General features: G+C 64.1%; 1 protein-coding gene across 1 annotated transcript; it reads left to right on the forward strand.

Moving 5' to 3' along the window:
* Positions 1 to 13,088: 13,088 nt before the first annotated feature.
* Positions 13,089 to 18,310, forward strand: RIMS3 (regulating synaptic membrane exocytosis 3). The gene is made up of 6 exons (XM_086765178.1): positions 13,089 to 13,308; positions 14,443 to 14,584; positions 14,692 to 14,804; positions 16,282 to 16,383; positions 16,503 to 16,642; positions 16,863 to 18,310. Exons 1-6 carry the CDS (start codon positions 13,089 to 13,091, stop codon positions 17,073 to 17,075), a joined length of 930 nt encoding a protein of 309 aa, XP_086621304.1. The 3' UTR covers positions 17,076 to 18,310.
* Positions 18,311 to 18,647: the final 337 nt, after the last annotated feature.

An 18,647-nucleotide genomic window follows, 5' to 3' on the forward strand; every position in this document is an offset into this window, starting at 1 on the left:
CTCCTTACGGGCTTTCTGCTGCCCAAATCATTCACATCCAATTTACAGCCAGAAAGAGGATTTGCCTGCCTGCTTCTTGAAACGTCACTTGAGATGGGAAAGGGAAGCCGGGTCCCGCGTGGCTGCTGCCCAGCCCCAGCCCCTTCCCCTGGAGTTCCCCAAACTGGTGACGTCTGCAGGTGAAGTTTCTGGCGCAGCACTTTGCTGCACGGGCTCCGCGCAAGAGAGGAGGAAATCCCTCCTGCATCCTGCAGACACAGGGGGTTTGGATGCGTGGTGTCTGTCGCGTGAGGTGTCCCCAGGGGTAGGAAACGGGACGAGTCGCCGCATACGCTGCGGTTTCAGAGCTCGGCTGCCCCGAGCAGTACGCGTTGGCACTAAAGCGGGAGATTTGCTGCTAATTCCTGCAGTTTTATTGAAAGTCTCGCGACTTTGTGATCTCAGGGCACTTGCAAGGCAGCCAAGAGAAATAAAAGCCGTGCTAGTTGTTGGGTTGGTTTTTTTTTAAATTATTTCTCACCCTTTCTAAGCTCGCCTCCTTTTGTTGTAGTGTTGGAGGGTGACGACATGCAACGCTATCCGGCCCTTCTTCGACATGACTCATTTATAAATCAATTAGCCGCCACTGCTGCTGACGTTGCCGCTGGGCACAGCTGTCAACCTCACCAGCTGTTTTTTTCTGCCAGGGCCCAGGCCCCGCTCGAGGGGTTCCTGCACAATTCCCCGCTCCTCCTCCTGCTGAATCCTTTTGTGCACCGTCGCGCCGCGCCCGCGGTGCTCCGTTTCCTCCCCACCTGCTCTCCCGGCAGCAACGGACGCATTGTCCGGAGCCGCTCTGCTTCCCCAAGAAGGATGGCAGCCGTCTGCAGACGCAGAGGTCTCTGTGTCAGCCTGTCCGAAACGCGGAGGAGCCAAGGAAAACAAGAAAGGAGGGGGAAAAAAAAAAAAAAAAAAAGGCAGCAAGCGCTTTTCCGCTCCCTGCTTTATCAGTGCTTGCATAAATCCGTGTGTGGTTTGCTGATTTCGCTCTTAACCAACATCTGCTACCTGCTCAGCCGATTCCCTCTCGCGCCGGCAGCGAGACCCCGAGGAGCTGACGCACTGGCGGCGCCGCGGGGCCGGGTTTTTGGAAGGGCTGAAGTTGTCCGACGCTTGGGAAAACCGGGGACTCGCCTGGCCCTTCTCCTCGGCTCAGCGCCCTCCCGTCCCCCAGCACTCCTGGGGGCTGTCCGCTGGACTCGGCCCGAGTAAGCTGCTGCTTTGGGGCAACTGTCCCTGAGCAAAAAAAAACCTGGGATGGACACACTGCCTCGCAGAGCTGGTGTAAAAAAGGCTCTTTAGGGCCAGGTTTTGGGGGCCATTAGTCCTGCGGGCTCCCCCGTTGTGTTTACCTTCTCTGGCCCAGCCGGGAGCCCCCGGCAGCCGTCCGTCACGCTCCCCCAAGTTATCCCAGCCCTCCGTCCCGGGGCAGGGACCACGGAAGTAATGAAAAACGCCCGGAGTTAGAAAAATCTGGAAACCTGGACAGCTGCAGAAGAACTGCGACGCTCGGCCCAGCTCTGACCGGGAGACCCCAGTGCCAGGTGAGCGCTTTCACCTCGCCGGCAGCGGGGAGCGGACGCAGCTCCCAGCTCAGGGCCGGGATTCGGTTCAGCTCGCTCGGTCCCACTCAGGACGGCGGCTCTCCCAGCGCCTGCAGCGCGGCAAGGAGAAGCAGATGGTGCGCTAGCGCCTCTGACCTGGCCGGTGCCCAGCGTGCATCAACCACGCCGGCTTTTCCAGTAGGATACTGGTGAGCCCACCTGACGCGATTGCTCCCTGCAGAACGGCAAAAAGAGATTCTCCAGCGCCTCAGCGGAACTCCTTCTGCGAGAAGCAGGGCACGGTGCAGGAGCGAGACCCCCAGCCCCCAGCATTTCCACCCCCTTTGCTGGTGTTTTCTGTGGCCCGTTACACCCACCTCTGCCTGCGGTGAGCAGCGGCCACGCCGCGGGCGGACCCCTGCAGCTTGCGGCGCCCACAGGGTCTGTGGAATCCCTGCGGCGACACCGTGGTTTGGGGTGCCCACAACAGCGGGGCTCGCCAAGCCTGTGCCGCGCTTTCCGTTACCCCCGCGGCCGGCGTGCTCGTCCTGCGCCTCACGCCGCCAGTAGCCCCCGCGGTACCACAGAGCTGAGCTCCACCAATCCTCTTACGTGGGCTTCGCTGGAGTAATCGCATCAAACCGCCCCCTTTTCGCCAGCGCAAAACCAAACCGGGACGGAGAAGGTGCTGAGGAGCTCACGAACCAGAGCGCTGAGCTCCTTAACGAATTAAGAGACGGGAGAGCCCCGATGGGATCCCAGTGCAAGCCCAGGGCTCTCGGCCACCTCGCTCCAGGGAGCGCTTCCCAGGGGATCGGCTGTGGGGCTGTCGGTGCCGCACAGAGCGCGCGGGGACGAGCCGGAGCCTCTCCCAGCAGGATGTCAGCGAAGGATCCCGGAGCGACCTGCTAAGGGAAGCAGAAAACAGGAGTCGGTCAGAAAGTTTCCTGCCAATCGAACTGAAAACTTGGTCATTATTATTTTATTATTGCCACAAAACTTCACGTTTTATCATTGAAATGTGGCAGTTTAAAAGTGTTAGAAGGAGAGGCTTTTCACCGTCGAGGCGCGTGGTTTCACCATCTCTTCCCCAAAACCAGTACGTTCCCAGGACCGACGCTTTCCGCACAAGGCTGGAGGCTGGCTCTGATGAAACAGCCTTCCCTACCGAGATATTTTCAGTCAGTTTTTCTAAATATTACTCATAAAGGCCCCCTCCAGACAACCTCTCTCCCTCCCTGAGTTTGTTTATATGCTTTGAATTCTGTTAGGAAACCATCTCCCTACTTCAGCGATGTTTTATCCAAGTTTCCATATTTAGTTCTTGCAGCTATTCCTGCTCCTCAACCAGCCTTCCCGTGCTCCACGCTGGGACCCACCGCATCCCGCCTCTCCCCCGCGTCCCCTTCCCCTCCAGCGGCTGCCGCCGGAGGGGATTTCCCCCCACCCCCGTCCTGCCTGCCCCGAGGGATGCCCGTTGAGCACCGTCCCACCAACCCGCCCCGGGGACGCGGTCCCAAATCAGCCCCCGGGCCCTGACCCTGACCCGGGGAACGCAGCGGAGGCTTTGCCCACGAGGGCCAGGCGGTTCCCTGCGGCCCGGGATGCCGGTGGCAGCCCCGGGACCTCCGGCGTGGTGCGGGTGGGGAGCCCACCCCCTGGGAAATCCAAGCCCGGTGTTATTTTAGGGAGGGACAGAGTTAAAGTCGGCAAAGGAGGGTTTCCTCCTGGCACGTGGCTCCATGTCAGACGCGGTGCGCAGCCGGCGGAGGCAACGCAGGAGAAGCGCTGGAGGAATTTACCCTGAGTAAAAAGCGACGCTGCTTGGAGAGAAATTAGTGTTTGCGTTCAGGAGCCAAGGTGAGTCCAAGGGCAGCGGGAAGCGGGGCTGCCTCCCCGCTCAAACTTGCTCCTTCGGAAGGAACCAGGATACAAGAAGCGGCCCCTTGGTCCCCGTCCCGCTGGGAGGGCCACGCTCCCGCTCCGGCGGCAGCCGAAAGGGACCGGAGCTGGGGAAATTTATGTGTTCCCGAAGGAGCAGGCACCGCGGCCACCCAGGCTGAGCAGGGACCGGCTGGCAGCGCTTCAGGTCTGGCTGGAGGCTCCCGTGGGGCAGCCCTGGGGGTCTGGCCAGTGGGTGGGGGGTCTGGCTGGTGACTCTTGGAGTCTGGGTGACAGAAGCGGGGTCTGGCCAGTAGCTCTTGGGATCCAGCTGGTAGGAGAAGGGTCAAGTTGGCAGCTCTTGGGGTCCAGTTGACGTGTGTAGCGCCTGAAGGGAGGCTCTTGGGGTCCAGCTGATGGTGGTGGCATCTGCCTGATGGCTCCTGGGGTCCAGTTGATGGGGGTAGCGCCTGGCTGGAGGCCCTTGGGGTCCAGCTGATGGTGGTGGTATCTGCCTGATGGCTCTTGGGGTCCAGTTGATGGGGGTAGTGCCTGGCTGGTGGCCCTTGGGGTCTGGCTGACAGGCACAGGGTCCTACTGGCAGCTTGTGGGGGTCTTTGGTTGAGGAGTGGAGGGTCTAGTGGTCCTTGGGGTCCAGTTGATGGGGGTAGTGCCTGGCTGATGGCTCTTGGGGTCCAGTTGAGGGCTGTAATGTCTGGTTGATGGCTCTTGGGCTCCAGTTGATGGGGGTAACATCTGCCTGATGGCTCTTGGGCTCCAGTTGATGGGGGTAACACCTGCCTGATGGCTCTTAGGGTCCAATTGATGGGGGTAACATCTGCCTGATGACTCTTGGGGTCCAGCTGATGGGGGTAGTGACTCTTGGGGTCCAATCCATGGGGGTAGGGTCTGTCTGGAGGCTTTCAGGGTCCAGTTGATGGGGGTAGCGCCTGGCTGGAGGCCCCGGGGTCTGGCTGGCAGGTGTAGGGTGCAGCCAGCAGCCCTTGAGCTCCGACTGCCGGGTGCAGGGTCCGGCCGCTGCCTTTTGGGCTGCGGCTGCCGGGAGCGGGATGCAGCCGGCAGCTTTTGGGGTGGGGGGGTGGGGGGGCACCCGGCAGCCCCGGGCCGGCCCCTCGGGGGGATGCTCGCCCCTCTCCGCGCCAGCCCGGGCCGGGCCGGGGCTCCCCCGCCCGCCGCTCCCAGCAGCCCGCCGGGGCCGAGGGGAGGAGCGGGCACGGGCGGCGGCGGCGGCGGCAGCGGTGAGTGCCCGCGGCGGCGGCGGTGGGGGGGGGTTTGGGGGGGGGGGGGGCGGTCCCGGGCCCCCCAGGGTGGCGACAGCCTCGGTCCCCGCGGCCACCCGCCTCGGAGCATCCCCCGGCGGCGGGTGAGGGGGTGCGGGGATTTTTTGGGGGATGCCCGTCGCGGATGCGGTGCCCTGGGAGGAGCGGGATGGGCGCGAGGTGTGGGGTGGGGGGGGGTAGGAAGGGTCCCGACCCCCGGTGGGATATCCCAGTGCTCCCCCCCCGGTGCTGCTGACGAGATGCACCCGGCACCCCTAAAACACACCCCGAGCTCTGAGCCGAGACGTGAACACCCCGAAAGCGTCGCAGCGCCGAAAGCGTGGGGGCTGCACCCGCGCTCCCCTCACCCCCGAGGGCTCCCCGGCCCCCGGTTTACCGGAGCCCTCCCCGGCTCAGGGCCACGGGCAGCGTTTCCCAGCCAGCAGCTCGGGAACGGGACCGCTTTCCCGTGCCATCCATCATCCCCGCTGAAAGCCCGTTGACGTCAACCCCGTCCCGTGCACGTTGGTCCCCACCGCCGGGGAAACGGGGGTAGGGACCGGCAAAACCGGGGGGTCCTGCCTGGGGAGGGTTTGCCTCGCGGCCTCGTCCTCGCACCGAGCAGCCCGGGTAACGCCGGCACTCACCTCTTCCCGGGCTTCCCGGCGTTTCCAGCCTGTGCTTCGTACAGCGGTTGGACTCCGCTCGATCTGGAGAGCCCGCTCTGCCCTCCGTGGCGTTTTGGGCAGGCGCTGCGGCCGGTTCTGCAGGGAAATCCATTAGAGAACCGGTGAGGAGGAGCGAAACGACGCCCTGGGACGGGCAGAGGCCCCTGCGCTGCTCCCTCTTACTCCAGCTGGGGTTCCAGTAAGCGGGGAGAAGCCCGAGGGCGGCACGGGCATCGCTCGTCCCCCGCAGCGGGCAAGCACCTGAACAGGCACGGGCCTGGCCGGCCACCGCGATCACTGAGCCGCTGCGGAGCGATGGCTGCTCTGCGCCTCGACGGGGTCCCCAGAGCCGGTGGCACTGCCTGGGCGCTCGCATGGAGCCGCAGCGCCGTCCCCACGGGAGGCGGTGGCCGCGCTAGGCTCTGGGGGTGCGGGAAGCGTCGCAAGGGTCCTGCGAGGCCGAGCGAAACAGCGAGCCCGGAGCTGAGTTGCGTCAGTCGGGGCACAGGGAGCATCCCGTGGGGCTGCGCTGCTGCTTTCGTTAGCGTGCTGAGAGCAGGAGCCCGCGGGTCCCCAGCGGGGCGGGGATGGGCTTCGCTCGCAGCACGAGTGGCTTCGCTGCCGGGCACGGCACCCCGGGCTCGTCCCCTTGCCGCAGGACTGCGTCGCGCAGCCGCTTCCCCGCGCCTCTCGCCTCCAGCCCCAGTTTCGCCGTCTGCCCATTTCTTTCTACAACAACACTTCTTGAAAGCCGGCCCTTCTGCCGTGCTTTTGCATCTCTCCCGAACAGCCGCGTACCTCCGCGCGCTCCCGCCGCCTGCCCTGTCCCAGCGCTCCTCTACGCAGGCACGGCGCTCCAGGGCTCTCGCTTCGTCCCCTGTTTCCACCTCGTCCTTGCAGCCCCCATCACAATGGCCTTTGCAGGACGTGGACAGAGGGTGAGATGGTGGCATCTTGATCTGCTCCTCCCTTGGCTCCTTGCATCCCAAATTAGGAGGCAAATCCCTGCCGGCTTCCCCCAGACACCCCGGGTCTGTCCCGCTGCTGCTGCCCGTCAAGCCCAGCCCTTGGTGGGCTTGTGCCTGCTCTTGCCGCGCCACAGCCCTATGGGAAGCATCCCGGCGGTGCAAGGTGCAGTTTAAGGATATGAAAACGCCCAGTTTTCCTGCTCATTAAAACCCAAGGCATGCGGCACGATCTCCTTGCACCCATTCCAATGCACTTTCAAATGTTTTGTCGCGGCATCTCAAGCCGCAGGGAAACGGGCTCGGTTCGTAATTACGTCAAAGCGATTTAGCGCAGGATCGGCAGCCCTGCTGACACCCCGCGCTCGCTGCCTGCCGGGGCTCCCCGCCTGCCCGGGGCCGCTGCGTTGGCCCGCAGAGGGATGGTGGTGGGAGCTGGGCTCCTCATCCTTCCGCAGGCGGAGGGGCTCCCGGAGCTGGAGATCTCAGCCTGCAGATACCGAACCGCACCCGTTTTGGTTGACGGGTGCTGGAGCCACGTGAGAGCATTTGGCGTTCGCTTCGGGCACGCACGCATCGCCGCTGTCCCCAGCCAAGGCACGCATGCTCTGGTGAGCAGCACCTCACGGGAGCGGCCACTTCGGTGCCCCATCAGCCTTGGACCCTGCTCCGCCGGGGACGCCGCTGCCGGCCTAGGGGAACCACCGTGGCTCCTGTCGCCGGTCGGGCGCAGAACCCCCAGCGCCACGGGCGCACGATTGCCGTGGGCAGTGCCAGGCTCCCGCCGTCTCTTGGCATCGCTCCGGCTTGCAGAAGTCTTCCCAAGCCAAGCAAGTTTTCTGCTGATCCCGTAAGAAGCTTTGCGGTGACAGTGCAGCCTTAGCACTTAAAAAGCAACTTTTTCTGCAAGCAGCCTGGCTCCCGCTGGGCTCTGGAGCGAGCTGGACCTGCGGGCTGGATGCAGCCAGGCAGGATCGGACCCGGCCAGGCTGGCACCAAGCTGTCACGGGGCCACGTTCACCGTCCGGCTGCTGGACATGGAGCTGGAGGGGCCCAGAGGGAGCGTGGGTGGGTTTGGTCACCCATCCTGGGGCTGCGGAGCCGGTGGCTTGGTCCTGGGGACCCCAACACGGGGACGTAGCGTCGGGCACGTCTGCTGTGAGCGGGCTGGAGCGACCAGGGGTGGAAGGTGGTCAGGACTTGGATTTGAACCCAAGGGGACTTAACAGCTCCTGGCCCGCGTGGGATTCAGAGCCCCCGAAAGGCAAAGCGGCGTTTGTAGGGCAGGAAGGAGAGGGAAGCGGGGTGCTGCTGGCCGCCGGTGGAAGGAAATCAGATGTTCTCTGCGAAAGAGGAGCGCTGGTAGGAGCAGCAGAACGCCAGAGCTGATAGCAGTCCTTCCCCCGGAGGAAGCAGCTCCATGAAATATTGATGGGATTCACACACAGCAGACGAGCGGTGCGAGCTGCATTGCAGAGCTCGGGGCCGTGCAGCCGGGAAGGCAGCGGCTGCTGGGTAACGGGAAAAGCTCCTCTCCGCGGCCCCTCCGCGCTGGCGGAGCGTGGCGCCAGCCCCGTCGCGGCGGCGCGCGCCCTCAGTGCCGAGCACCAAGCGAGGGGTGGGGGTCTGGGTGCCGGCGATCCCATCCCGGGGGCCACCAAAGGCCCTGGGCTGGTTTCTTACGTCCCTACTGCTTCCCCACGGAAGCGGCCCGGTTTTTGGGGGCACGCGGCTGCAGCCTTGCACGACTCAAGGTGGCCAATGCCAACGGCCACGCGCCTGTCCCCAGCGAGGTCCCGCTCCCTCCCAAGCTGCCCATCGTGGCCAAAAACCAGCACTGGGGGCAGCCGAGGCAGAGGCACCGAGCTCTGCGCTGCGGGAGCCTGGTCCGGGTGGCACATCCACGGGATGAGGCCGGACCGTCAGGGATGCCCCGGCGCTCGCCGCAGCGCCGCCAGCCCTCGTCCGCCGGGCCGCTAACCCGGCCGGCTGGGCTCGGCGGGAGCTGGCTGTCCCCCAGCCGCAGCCTCGCCGGGTGGCTTCTGCTCCTCTGATTCTTTTATGTTGCCTAGGAAACGACGGGATTCAGCACAGATCTGATTTAACCGCGCGGCAGACGTCACGTAGGGACACGGGGGAAGGGGACGGTGCGGCCAGGGCGCTGGCCCCGGGCTCCTGGCCTCTCGGAGGGGGGCTGAGCCCAAAATCAGGCCACCAGGCAGGGGCCGACGTGGGTGCCCGTGGGGCTCCGTGAAGCCGTCTCTCATCCCATCGGGATGTCCCCAAGCCACAGCGTTGGCCGCTGTCACCTCCAGCTCCTCACCCACACCACGACCACCAGCACTTCCCATCCCGGTGGAAAAACCTCCGGCCGTCGCCTCCTCGGCAAAGCCCCGCGTGCCGGGGCGCTGCCAACACCAGCGGCTCTGGTGCTGCTCTGCCGTCCCAGCTCCGCTGTTTTCTCCTCCTGCTCCCACCCGAGCATGGGCTCCTGCCTCCTGGAGAATCATCCGGGCTGGAGCAGCCCGGGAGGAGCGTGCCACGGAGTTTGGCCCTCCTCTTCTTCCTCGCTTGCTCGCTCGACAGCCAGGCATTTTCCAGGGGCAGGGGCTGGCAGGGGCTTCCACGAGACCCTCGGCCCCATCTGAGCTTCTCCCCTCCCGGCTCCGCTTTTCCCACAATCGGAGCACATTCGGACCCGTCCTTTAATCCCAAGGTTCCCGTTTCCCAGGGAGCTGGTGCAGGGGGTTGATGCCTCCGGCGCGTTTCAGCCAGAGTTTCACTTTTGTAACTGCCCGCGCAGCGCGACGCGCAACGCCGGCAGCTGCAGTTACTTGCAAGTTCTCGGCTCACGCGCACAGAATTACACCTCTCGCCGGGCAATTACATTTATATCAGCAACTGCCTAGCAAACCCGAAGCAATTCATTAGAACTGAGCAGTTTGAGGGGAAACAAGCCCTCGCCTTGCTGCCCAGTCCAAGGAGGAGCACGCGCTCGCTCCAGCGCCTCGCGGGCTGGCAGGGCCCCGCAGCCGCAGCTCTAACGAGCTTTTCTTTCCCCAAAAGCGCCGATTTTAGGGCCTACCTGCTCCAGCCGTCAGCAGCGTTTCAACGCTCTCCCTCCGGGCAGGGGGCAGCTGGGGGGGCGAGAGGAGCCGCTGCCCCACTGCCAGGGCTTTGGACCCCAGCTCCCCCTGGGGACAGCCCACCTTGGGGGCTTCCAGGGAGCAGACGGCCCCCAAAACCCCTCAGCCTCCTTCCACAGCAAGGCAGCATCCCAGCCAGCTCCTGGCCAGGTGCTTGTTTATCCCCTCCCTCCTCCTCCTCCTCCCCTCCCCTGCCATCAGGGACCCTTCCCCACCTGTGTGGGGGCACCCACCCAGCTCCTCCCCGCTTCCCCACAGCCTTCGCCAAGGCGCCCGATTTTGCCCATCCGTGTTTTGCCCCCCCCGTTTCTATTTCAGTGGGACACTTGGGGCCAGGGCTCCCTCGCAGCCCCGGGTCGCTCCTCGAGGTTGCATCCTGTGCCGTTGGCTCCCTGGGGGGTCTCCTGCGACCCTCCCCACCCTTGCTCCCCACTTTTTTTTCACCCCCCCCCCAGCTCTGGCGTTCCCCGGCAGGTCCGTGACACCCAGCTGGGGTCACCGGGCGCCCGAAGCCTGGCGCAGGGATGCCCCCAGCCCCGCCGAGGCGCGTCCCGCCCAGCCGGACCGCTCTGCCCCTGCTTGGGGCTGGGAGGAGAACTGGGTCAGCGATGTAACCATGGAGATGCTGAAGGAGATGCTGAAGCAGCGCCGCTCTCCAGAACCCTTTAAAGATTAACCAGAGCTGTCGCCCTCCGTCTCCAGCCGGGGATGGGGCTGGGGGGCTGAGCCTCCCCGGCGCTGCCCAGTCCTCCTGCACCTGCACAGGGCGGTAAGGTGCCTCCGTCTCCTCTTTTCCCTTGGGGTGCGAGTTTGGGGAGGGCAGGGCTCGGCCCCGGTAGCCCCACCAGGGCTCCTGCGCCGCGGCAGCGATGGAAACGCAACGGGGAACCCGTTTTCCTGCCGATCGCGCTGCTCCGCGCGTCGTGTATGGGTGCTGGGTGCTGGCTGCGCACCCGCCAAGCAGCGGATCAGCCGAGGGGATGCTACAGCCATGACGCCTCTCCCGCCCGCATCCCGCCCGCTCCCTGCATCCCGCAGCCACCCCAGCCGGTGGAGGGAAGCGGGGCCGGCTCGCCGGAGAACTTCGGGGCGCTCGCCGTGGTTGGCGTTTCCTGCGAGGAGGGTGCGTGGCGGGGGGTAAGCGCTGGCGGGGGCTGTGCGCGCTGCCCCCCACCCCGGGGATGCGCTACCACGGCGGGGAAGGAGGGGGCTCGCACGCGATCCAGCCGCTGCTGGAGCGGCGTGGCGGTTTTTTCTGAGAATCCCGGCGTTTTGCTGTAGAGAGGATAAAGAAAATCAGGGGAGGGGGTGAAGGGAAGCCTGGTTCCCTGCGTCTCCCACCCGCGGCCGGGGCAGGGAGCAGGGGGAGAGGCAGCAACGGGGCTGCCCACGCCGGCCGAGGACGCTGTCGCGGTGCCGAGGCCGGCTTGGCCGTCGGAGCCGTGGGCTCAGGTCTGCGGCCGAGCTCCCCTCGGCAGCGAGCACTGGGCACCTCCCTAGCCGGCGCCCGCTCTCCAGAAAAAGAGAGAAGGGGTAAAATTAGGGGCAGGGTAAAGAAAATCCTCCCTTCGGGCCGAGGGGTGCGCGCTCCCCTTCCTCGGCAGAGGATTATCCTTGCGTGCGGTGCGCTGGAGATGATCCCATTAGCGCTGCGCTCCCCTGATCTAATTTGCTCCCGCCAGAGCCCGGCGCTCGTGTGGCGGCCGAAGCACCGAGCGGGGCAAACGGCGGCAGCGGCAGCCTCGCGCGTTCTGTGTTCGGACAAATACCGGGGCTGGGCTGCGCCACGGCTTTTCTCGCCCGTGACGCCACGCGAAGAGGCCTGAGCCAAGCGCTGCGCCGGGCCGAGCCCTCGCGCGAAGGGATGCGCAGGTGTCGGCGCAGTCTAACGTCAGGTGCGCAGGCGGGGAAACTGAGGCACGGGGAAGGGAGGCGGCGTGTGCCCGCGGAGGCTGCGGGCAGGACCCGTTCCTCGCAGCAGGCGCTTCCTAGGAGAAACCCCAGCCCTCGCGAGCAGCCACAGCAGGTTTGGAGCCCGGCGAGCGGTGGGATGGCATTGGAAAATGCCAATCCCAAAGGTTGCGGCTCAGCCCCAGCCCCTCCTGCGATGCCGAGCGCAGGGCGAGCGTTGCTGGCGGCTCTCGCCCGTCCAGGCGTCCCACGGGCACGTGGCGGTGCCGGGGCGGCTCCGGGCTCCTGGTGCCCACCCGTTGCCGACAGCTTTCTCCGAGGGGCTCGAGCCCTCGTGCAAGCGTCAGCTCAGCAGCAATGGCAGAAAACCCCACATGCGCGTGCGTGCCCAAGGGGAAGCGGGTGCTACGGGCACGGTGCGCCCCAAACCTTGCCGAAAGCAGGCGGCCGTGCCGGGGTCCCACTCAGCGCCGCGAGGTACGAGGAGCGAGGTGAAGGGGGTCGGTCCCCACCACGCACTCGCCCGAGGGAGCCCAGGAAGGGGAAAACACCAGCCAGGAGGAACCGCGGGACGGCTGCTGCTCTCCGGGAGCTCGTTAACGATATCGGTGACTGATCGTCCGCTTGCCCCGTTCACGTCCCTTCTGTAACTGATCAATCCAGGAGTTCTGCTGGAGCCCAGCCCGCCGCTCCCATCGGGTGCCAGCCCAGCCGTGCCCCTGTGCAGCTCCTGATGGCCGCAGGCAGCGAAGCACCCGTGCCTTGCCCCGCTCCTGGCCATAGCTCATCCTCCACGTCTGCGGCTGTCTCTCTCTCTCTCTCGTGAAAGGGAAATATTTTTCCAGGCGCTGCCTCCATCCATTATCAGAAAGTGGCTTCGCTTGGCCTGGAGTTAATAATTCACCTTTCCCTGGAAGATGGATGCTCCCATCCTGCTGGAGTTTAAATATTCATGGCGAAGGGAAGGCGGCAAGCGCTGCGCCGCGCGGGAGGGCTGGCAGCCGCGTCGCAGCCCCTGCCACCGGCGAGCGCCCCGGTACCCTCGGCACATCCACGGGGCCCCTCCGGGCACCGGCCGCTGCCGGGGCTCCGTGGTGGGCGCCGGTGTGGTTTGCTGGTCCGGGGCGGATCCAGCCCCCGCGGCAGGCAGCCATCTCGGGCTGGAGCAGCGGCACATGCCGAGCGACACGCAGGGATGCTGCAGCCGCCGTTCGGAGAAGGGGACGCAGGGAGGAACTTTGCTGGTTGCGGTTTTGGGCACCTTCAGCGGGGGTAGACGGGGCTGTCCCCAAGCCTCGAGGTCCCCTCCTGCTCCCAAGCCGGGCGGGTTGGTGACGCATCGAGCCCTGTGCCCACCGGTGGGTCCCTCCCAGACGTTCCGTGGTGGGTCAGCTCCAGGACCCAGCTGCACTGGGGTCCTGCACCCCTTGCCTTGCCAGCCCCTGTGCCCACAGGTGGGGGAAAACGGTCCCAGTGGGTTGTGCCACCTGAATTTCATGACCTCAGGGGACCGTCCATCCCCGCGCGGCTGCTCTGGGTGGGAGCGCGGTGACGCGGCCCTGCGTCCTGCTGCCCCCGACACATCCCCCGGCGTCCCCCCGCAGCTGATCCCACCCAGCAGAGCCGGGGCCAGCGAGCGCGCGAGCGGCTGACCATGTTCAACGGGGATGCCAGCTCCTCGGCGGCCAGGAATGTCGTCCGCAGCTCCAGCATCAGCGGCGAGATGTACAACATCGAGAAGAGCGCGCGGGGCAGCGCCGACTCCGTCTCCATCTCCGTGAGCAAGAAGAGGCGTTCCAGCCTGGGCGCCAAGATGGTGGCCATCGTGGGGCTGTCCCAGTGGAGCAAGAGCACGCTGCAGCTCAACCAGACCGGTGAGCCACCGGGACGTTGCCGGAGCTCTGCCAGCGCGGGGGTCCGGGCTCAGCGTCCCCCCCAGTCCTGGCTGCGGGCAGGGAGCTCGGAGAAAGGATTTGTCAAACGATCCGGCCCTGGGAAATATTTAAATGCTTAAAATAGCTTTTGAAAGGGCGGGGGAAGCAAAAAGCTCATTTTAGTGCAGCCTTTTTCTCTATTTATTGCTTTTTAATTCCAGTTCTTGGTGGCATTTTGGGAGATGCTCTATAGAGAGAGGAGTTATGTGGAGCCCTCCAGCCCTGCACCTCAGAGGTGTTACTGACGGGGTGTAATCATCCCCAAAAGCCACGCGAGAAGCGCTGGAGCTGGGCAGAACCTCACCTGGGGACGGCAGGACCGGGGCAGGGGCAGCCCCCAAACGAGCGGGGCAAAGCTGAGTCCCCAGGAGCAGCCACGGTGCCAACGCGCTCACACGGCAGGAGCGGGGCTGCCGGCGATGCCAGGGCTGCCGGCAACGCTGCGGTAGATGCTCGTGCCACACTCCTCCTCCTGCCATCTGCCACCGCCTGGGACGCGTGCCGGCAGGGACGGTGTGACCGCGTGGAGAAAGGGAGACAGCGTTGGGGCTGCGCCCGCTTGTGGCACTGAGGGTGCCCGTCCCCTGCGGCATGGGGACGTCGGCACGCGTCGACAGAGCCCCAGGAATTTTGGAGGCCGCGAAGTGGCTCTGCAGCAGCACAGGCCAGGCGGCGGGGCTGGGATGGTGTCAGCACGTGTGAGCTGAGTCTGGCAGGTCTCGGCGCACGGGGGAGGATGGCTGGGGTGCAGGTGGGGCTCTCGGCCGTGCAAAGGCATCGGTGCTGAGCAAGGGCTGTGGGGACAGGGGGCTGGGGCATGGAGGGGGCGGGCAGCTCCAGCGCGGTGCGCGTGGCACCAGGACGTGTGCCCGGTCGGGTCCTGCGGGGTTTCATCCCCAGGGAAAGGTTGCGTAAACCACGACGAGTGACGTACCACAGGAAGGCAGGGAGCAGAAGCGGGAAGGCTCTGGCTGCGCCTGGCACCCCGGTTCTTCCGCCTGGTTTGACGCCCGTCCCGCAGGAGGGTGCGGGGGCAGCGAGCGTTTCCTGGGCTCACCCCATCTCGCTTTCCAGAGGGAGGCCCCAAAAAGCTGCGCAGCAACATCCGGAGGAGCACGGAGACCGGCATCGCGGTGGAGATGAGGACCAGGGTCACCCGGCAGGGCAGCCGGGAGTCCACCGACGGCAGCACCAACAGCAACAGCTCCGACGGCACGTAAGGCACCGCGGGGCAACGGCACCGGGGCTGGGCACCCCTCCGCGCTCCCGGGGGATCTCGCTTGAGACCCGGCACCCCGAAAGCCTCTGCTCTCCCTGGCACAGGTTCATCTTCCCCACGACCCGGCTGGGTGCCGAGAGCCAGTTCAGCGACTTCCTCGACGGGCTGGGGCCGGGGCAGCTGGTGGGGCGGCAGACGCTGGCCACCCCGCCGATGGGTGAGTGCCGCCCGCGGGGGCTCCCTGCCCGGGGAGGGGGCTGCCGTCTCCAGCCCCAGCGTGGGGCTGGGCAGTAGGAAGGGACGCTCCAGCGAGGGGGAAGGGGCTGCACGGGGGAAAGCGGCTGCGTGCTCCTCCGCAGGGCACCGGTTCGATGGCGGCGGCGTCCCTCACTGCTGAGCACGTCCCGGGTCAGCGCACAGCCTGCAGATGCTCTGGCCTTCCCCGTGCTCCCGCTCGGCTCCTGGAGGGAAGGGAATGGCATGTGGGGCTCAGGGTGGGACACTCCCGGGGGAAGCAGAGGCTCTGCCTTTTCCCAAGGCCTCTGCTGAGCACCAGCTCCCCCCAGCATCCCGCTGCAGAGGGGACCCAACAGAACCAGAACCGCGTTTTGTTCCACTTTTCTTTCTGAAATCCACAATGGCCACGGAAAGTCACGCCCTAAGTCTGAATTTCCAGCCAGCAGCAGTGTGTTCCCGGCTGCTCCAAGGGCACCCCAAGGTGCCTGCCCCGTGTCCGGCTGGGAACGGGGAGAGCTGCCATAGCCAGGGTCCCCCGTCCTGCTCCCCCAGTCCCCTCAGCACAGGGACCGGGTCCTGCTGGCCCCCCGTAAACCCCTCGTGGGAGGGAAGGGAAGCAAAGTGGGGGCAGTTGGACCCCTCTGGGTTTGCCCACCTTTCCTGGGAGGGGACACCGCTGCCTTCCCTCGGGGTGACGTCCCGCAGCGCCCACGGCACGCCGAATCCCCACAGCTCCTGCCGTTCCCCGCCGCGGCATCAGCTGGTTCCTCACACTGGCCCTGGCTCGCTGCTGAAGTGCCAAGTGCGTTTTGAGAACATCCAGGTTCATCTCGCTCCCATTAAACCCCCCCTGGGATGTCAGCTCGCCCCTTCCCCATCCCCTCTCCCCACCCTGGGGCCACAAGGCAGCGAGCGGCGGGGACCCGCTGGCCCAGGGACGGACAGATGTAGGGGCAGGACGGCATAAGCGGGAGAACAACTTCACACCGAGCTCAGGAAGCGCCCAGCCACGTTTTTTTCCTGTAGATGCCCCAGGGAGCAGGGAAGGACCGCAGTGAAATGCCCTGGGGAGAGGGGGGCTGGCCACCAGCCCTCACTGGGGTCTCGCCTGCCCCCCAGCTGAAGGTATCGCCCAGCCAAGGCACAGCCCCAGTGAATCCCAGCCCCTTTTCCCATCATGAGGGGGGAGAGAAAAAAAAAAAAAAAAAAAAAAAAAATCTGTCTGCAAAGCTGCTGCGGGCTGGAGAGGGCAGGGAGCTCTCACCTGGTTCTCTTTTTGCTGCTCAAATCCAAGCGTCTTCACAGCAGCTCGAGGCTGCCAGCGCAGGGATGACACGTCCCACCTGCTTTTTGGCCGCACCAAAAGGGAGAGCGGGTGGGGACACGGGGCTGCGGCTGTCCCTGGCGGGAGGCGGCCATCGGGGAGGGTGCTGAGCGCGTCTTGTCCCTCCGCCTAGGCGATGTCCACGTCGGCATGGCTGACCGGAACGGGCAGCTGGAGGTGGAGGTGATCCAGGCGAGGGGACTTATCCCAAAGATGGGCGCCAAGTCCATCCCGGGTAGGTGGCCGGGGAGGGAGGGGGTCAGGGACGGAGGGGGAGCGATGAGGCCGGGTGCTGTGCCGGGACCGTCAGAGGAGCCTGCTCCCAGTCAGCGTTTCTCCCGTTTCCCAACGCAGCCACCTACGTGAAAGTTTACCTGCTGGAGAACGGCGTCTGCCTGGCCAAGAAGAAGACCAAGGTGGTGAAGAAGACCTGCGACCCATCGTACCAGCAGCCTCTGCTCTTCGAGGAGAGTCCCCAGGGCAAAGTCCTGCAGGTGACGTCCTCCCCGCACAGACAGTGGGGACGGGGAGGGATTAGGGAGCAAGGACAGGGGGCAGAAACCCAGCGTCCTCACTGCTGTCCTTCAGACCGCAACCTCCCCATCCCGATCACGGTGGGTCCTTCCCGGCCGGGCACACCGAGTTTGCCGAGTTTTCCCCAAATCTCCCACCCGGCAAGCGGGGCAGCTCCCTAACGCCATCTCTGCCCCGCAGGTGATCGTCTGGGGAGATTACGGGCGCATGGACCACAAGTGCTTCATGGGGATGGCCCAGATCATCTTGGAGGAGCTTGATCTCTCCAGCGCGGTCACCGGCTGGTACAAACTCTTCCCCACCTCCTCGCTGGCCGACTCCAGCATCGGACCTCTGACGCGCCGCCTCTCCCAGTCCTCCTTGGAGAGCTCCACCAGCCCCTCCTGCCCGTAGGCAGCAGCTCGGTGGGAGAGGCTGGGAGGGGAAAAGGAGATGTCCTGACCTACCAAAACTGTTAGTAGATAGCTGTAAATATCCTTTTTTTTTTCCCTCCTTTTATTTTATTTTTTAAATCTCCTTCCTGAAACCAACCCGCTCTCGACACGCTCCTCCCCGAGCGTGCGTCCCTGCGCGCAGAGGGAGATGTTGGAAAGGGAGCGGGGGGCTGTGTGTTTTGAGGCAGGGCGACAAAGCAGCCAAAAAAAAAAAAAAATCCCCCCCTCACGAGGCAGACCGAGGGCTGCGACTGCCGACCGACCCCGAGACTGTTACCGCACCTCGTCCCGCACCCCGTTGGAAAGGAACTGAAGCGGCGCGTTTCTCTCCTGACCAGCCGGCGAGAGCATCTCGGTCGGATTCATTCAGCGCCGCCGCAAGCAGCATGTTGATGAGGTTTCTTTTCCTTCGATTTCGTTTCCTTGCCTCTGAGGAAAAGGTAGCTTTTCAAAGAAAAAAACTCAGAAAAAATCCAACTCAGCACTATTTTTTTTTTTTTTTCCAAGGAATGTAGCATCTTCTCTTATGTAGCTTGCCACGTGCTAACAACACGCTCACTCTCTGCAATATCTAAGAGACTCCGGATCGACCGGAAACATCTGCCAGTCACTTCCCATCTGTTCGTTTTCTGACAGATCCTGCAACACTGAGCAAGCACTTCTGGTGGCCATTTTTATTTTTCTTTTTTTTTTTTTTAATTAATTTTATTTTCAGTGGCATATAGCCTGTGACTGTTGACATTGCCAAAGCGAGAGAGAATAGAAAAAGGTGCGCTCACCTCACCTAAGCATACGCTGGTCTGATCCTCAGCTTTCACCACCAACCATGGTCTCGTATGGCCAAAGCAAGACCGAAAATATAAACTCTGTGATGCCTCACGTGGAAATTCGAGTCAGGAGAGGGTGGACCGGAGCAGGAGGACCCCGATGGTGGTTGATCGTCTGCCTCCCAGCCTGTTCCTCCTGTGAGGGCCAGCCGAGGTCGGGGTGCTCTCCCAATCCTTGAATTTCAAGTGGGAGCAGAGGGTCTGCCCAGCCCCGCGGCAGGACGCACCTTTCTCTAACTCTCGACGTGTTGGTACGCTACAGGGGAACATCTCAACAGCATCTTCTGCTGATCTGGAATTAGGGTGACTGAGCGGTTACGAACAAAGGACTAGATGCTTTGCATTTATTATCAGGATGAGTGTTTGGGTTTTTTTTGTTTGTCTGTTTTGTTTGTTTGTTTCTAAAGCAGCATTTTGGTTCCCCCCGAGGGACCAGTTCTTGTAGCAAAACCGAGAATTACGGAAGCTTTTTTTGAAGGTGCCTAATGAAATTTGCTGAAAATACTCAGGGGAGACACCACTAGAAACTCTGGTTTCTTCATAAAATACACTTAACACAATGACTGTCCTGAAGGATCAGTTTCCAAAAGAGAGGAAAAAAAACCAACACACCAAGAGATAAGCAGTCTTGAGACTGGAAGAGGACAAAAGGTTAATGGGGAATTTTTACCCATCAGAGAGCTCTGACCTTCAGTCTTTGACAC

Source organism: Chlamydotis macqueenii, chromosome 22 (genome assembly GCF_036417535.1).
Source record: "Chlamydotis macqueenii isolate bChlMac1 chromosome 22, bChlMac1.mat, whole genome shotgun sequence".
Classification (NCBI taxonomy): Eukaryota; Metazoa; Chordata; class Aves; order Otidiformes; family Otididae; genus Chlamydotis; species Chlamydotis macqueenii.

Bases quoted from the DNA above. Each gene is read 5' to 3' on its own strand.
- RIMS3 (XM_086765178.1), top strand. From the start codon at position 13,089: ATGTTCAACGGGGATGCCAGCTCCTCGGCGGCCAGGAATGTCGTCCGC. The intron at 16,384-16,502 runs GTAGGTGGCCGG...TTCCCAACGCAG, and splicing joins GGGCGCCAAGTCCATCCCGG to CCACCTACGTGAAAGTTTAC. The intron at 16,643-16,862 runs GTGACGTCCTCC...TCTGCCCCGCAG, and splicing joins CCCAGGGCAAAGTCCTGCAG to GTGATCGTCTGGGGAGATTA.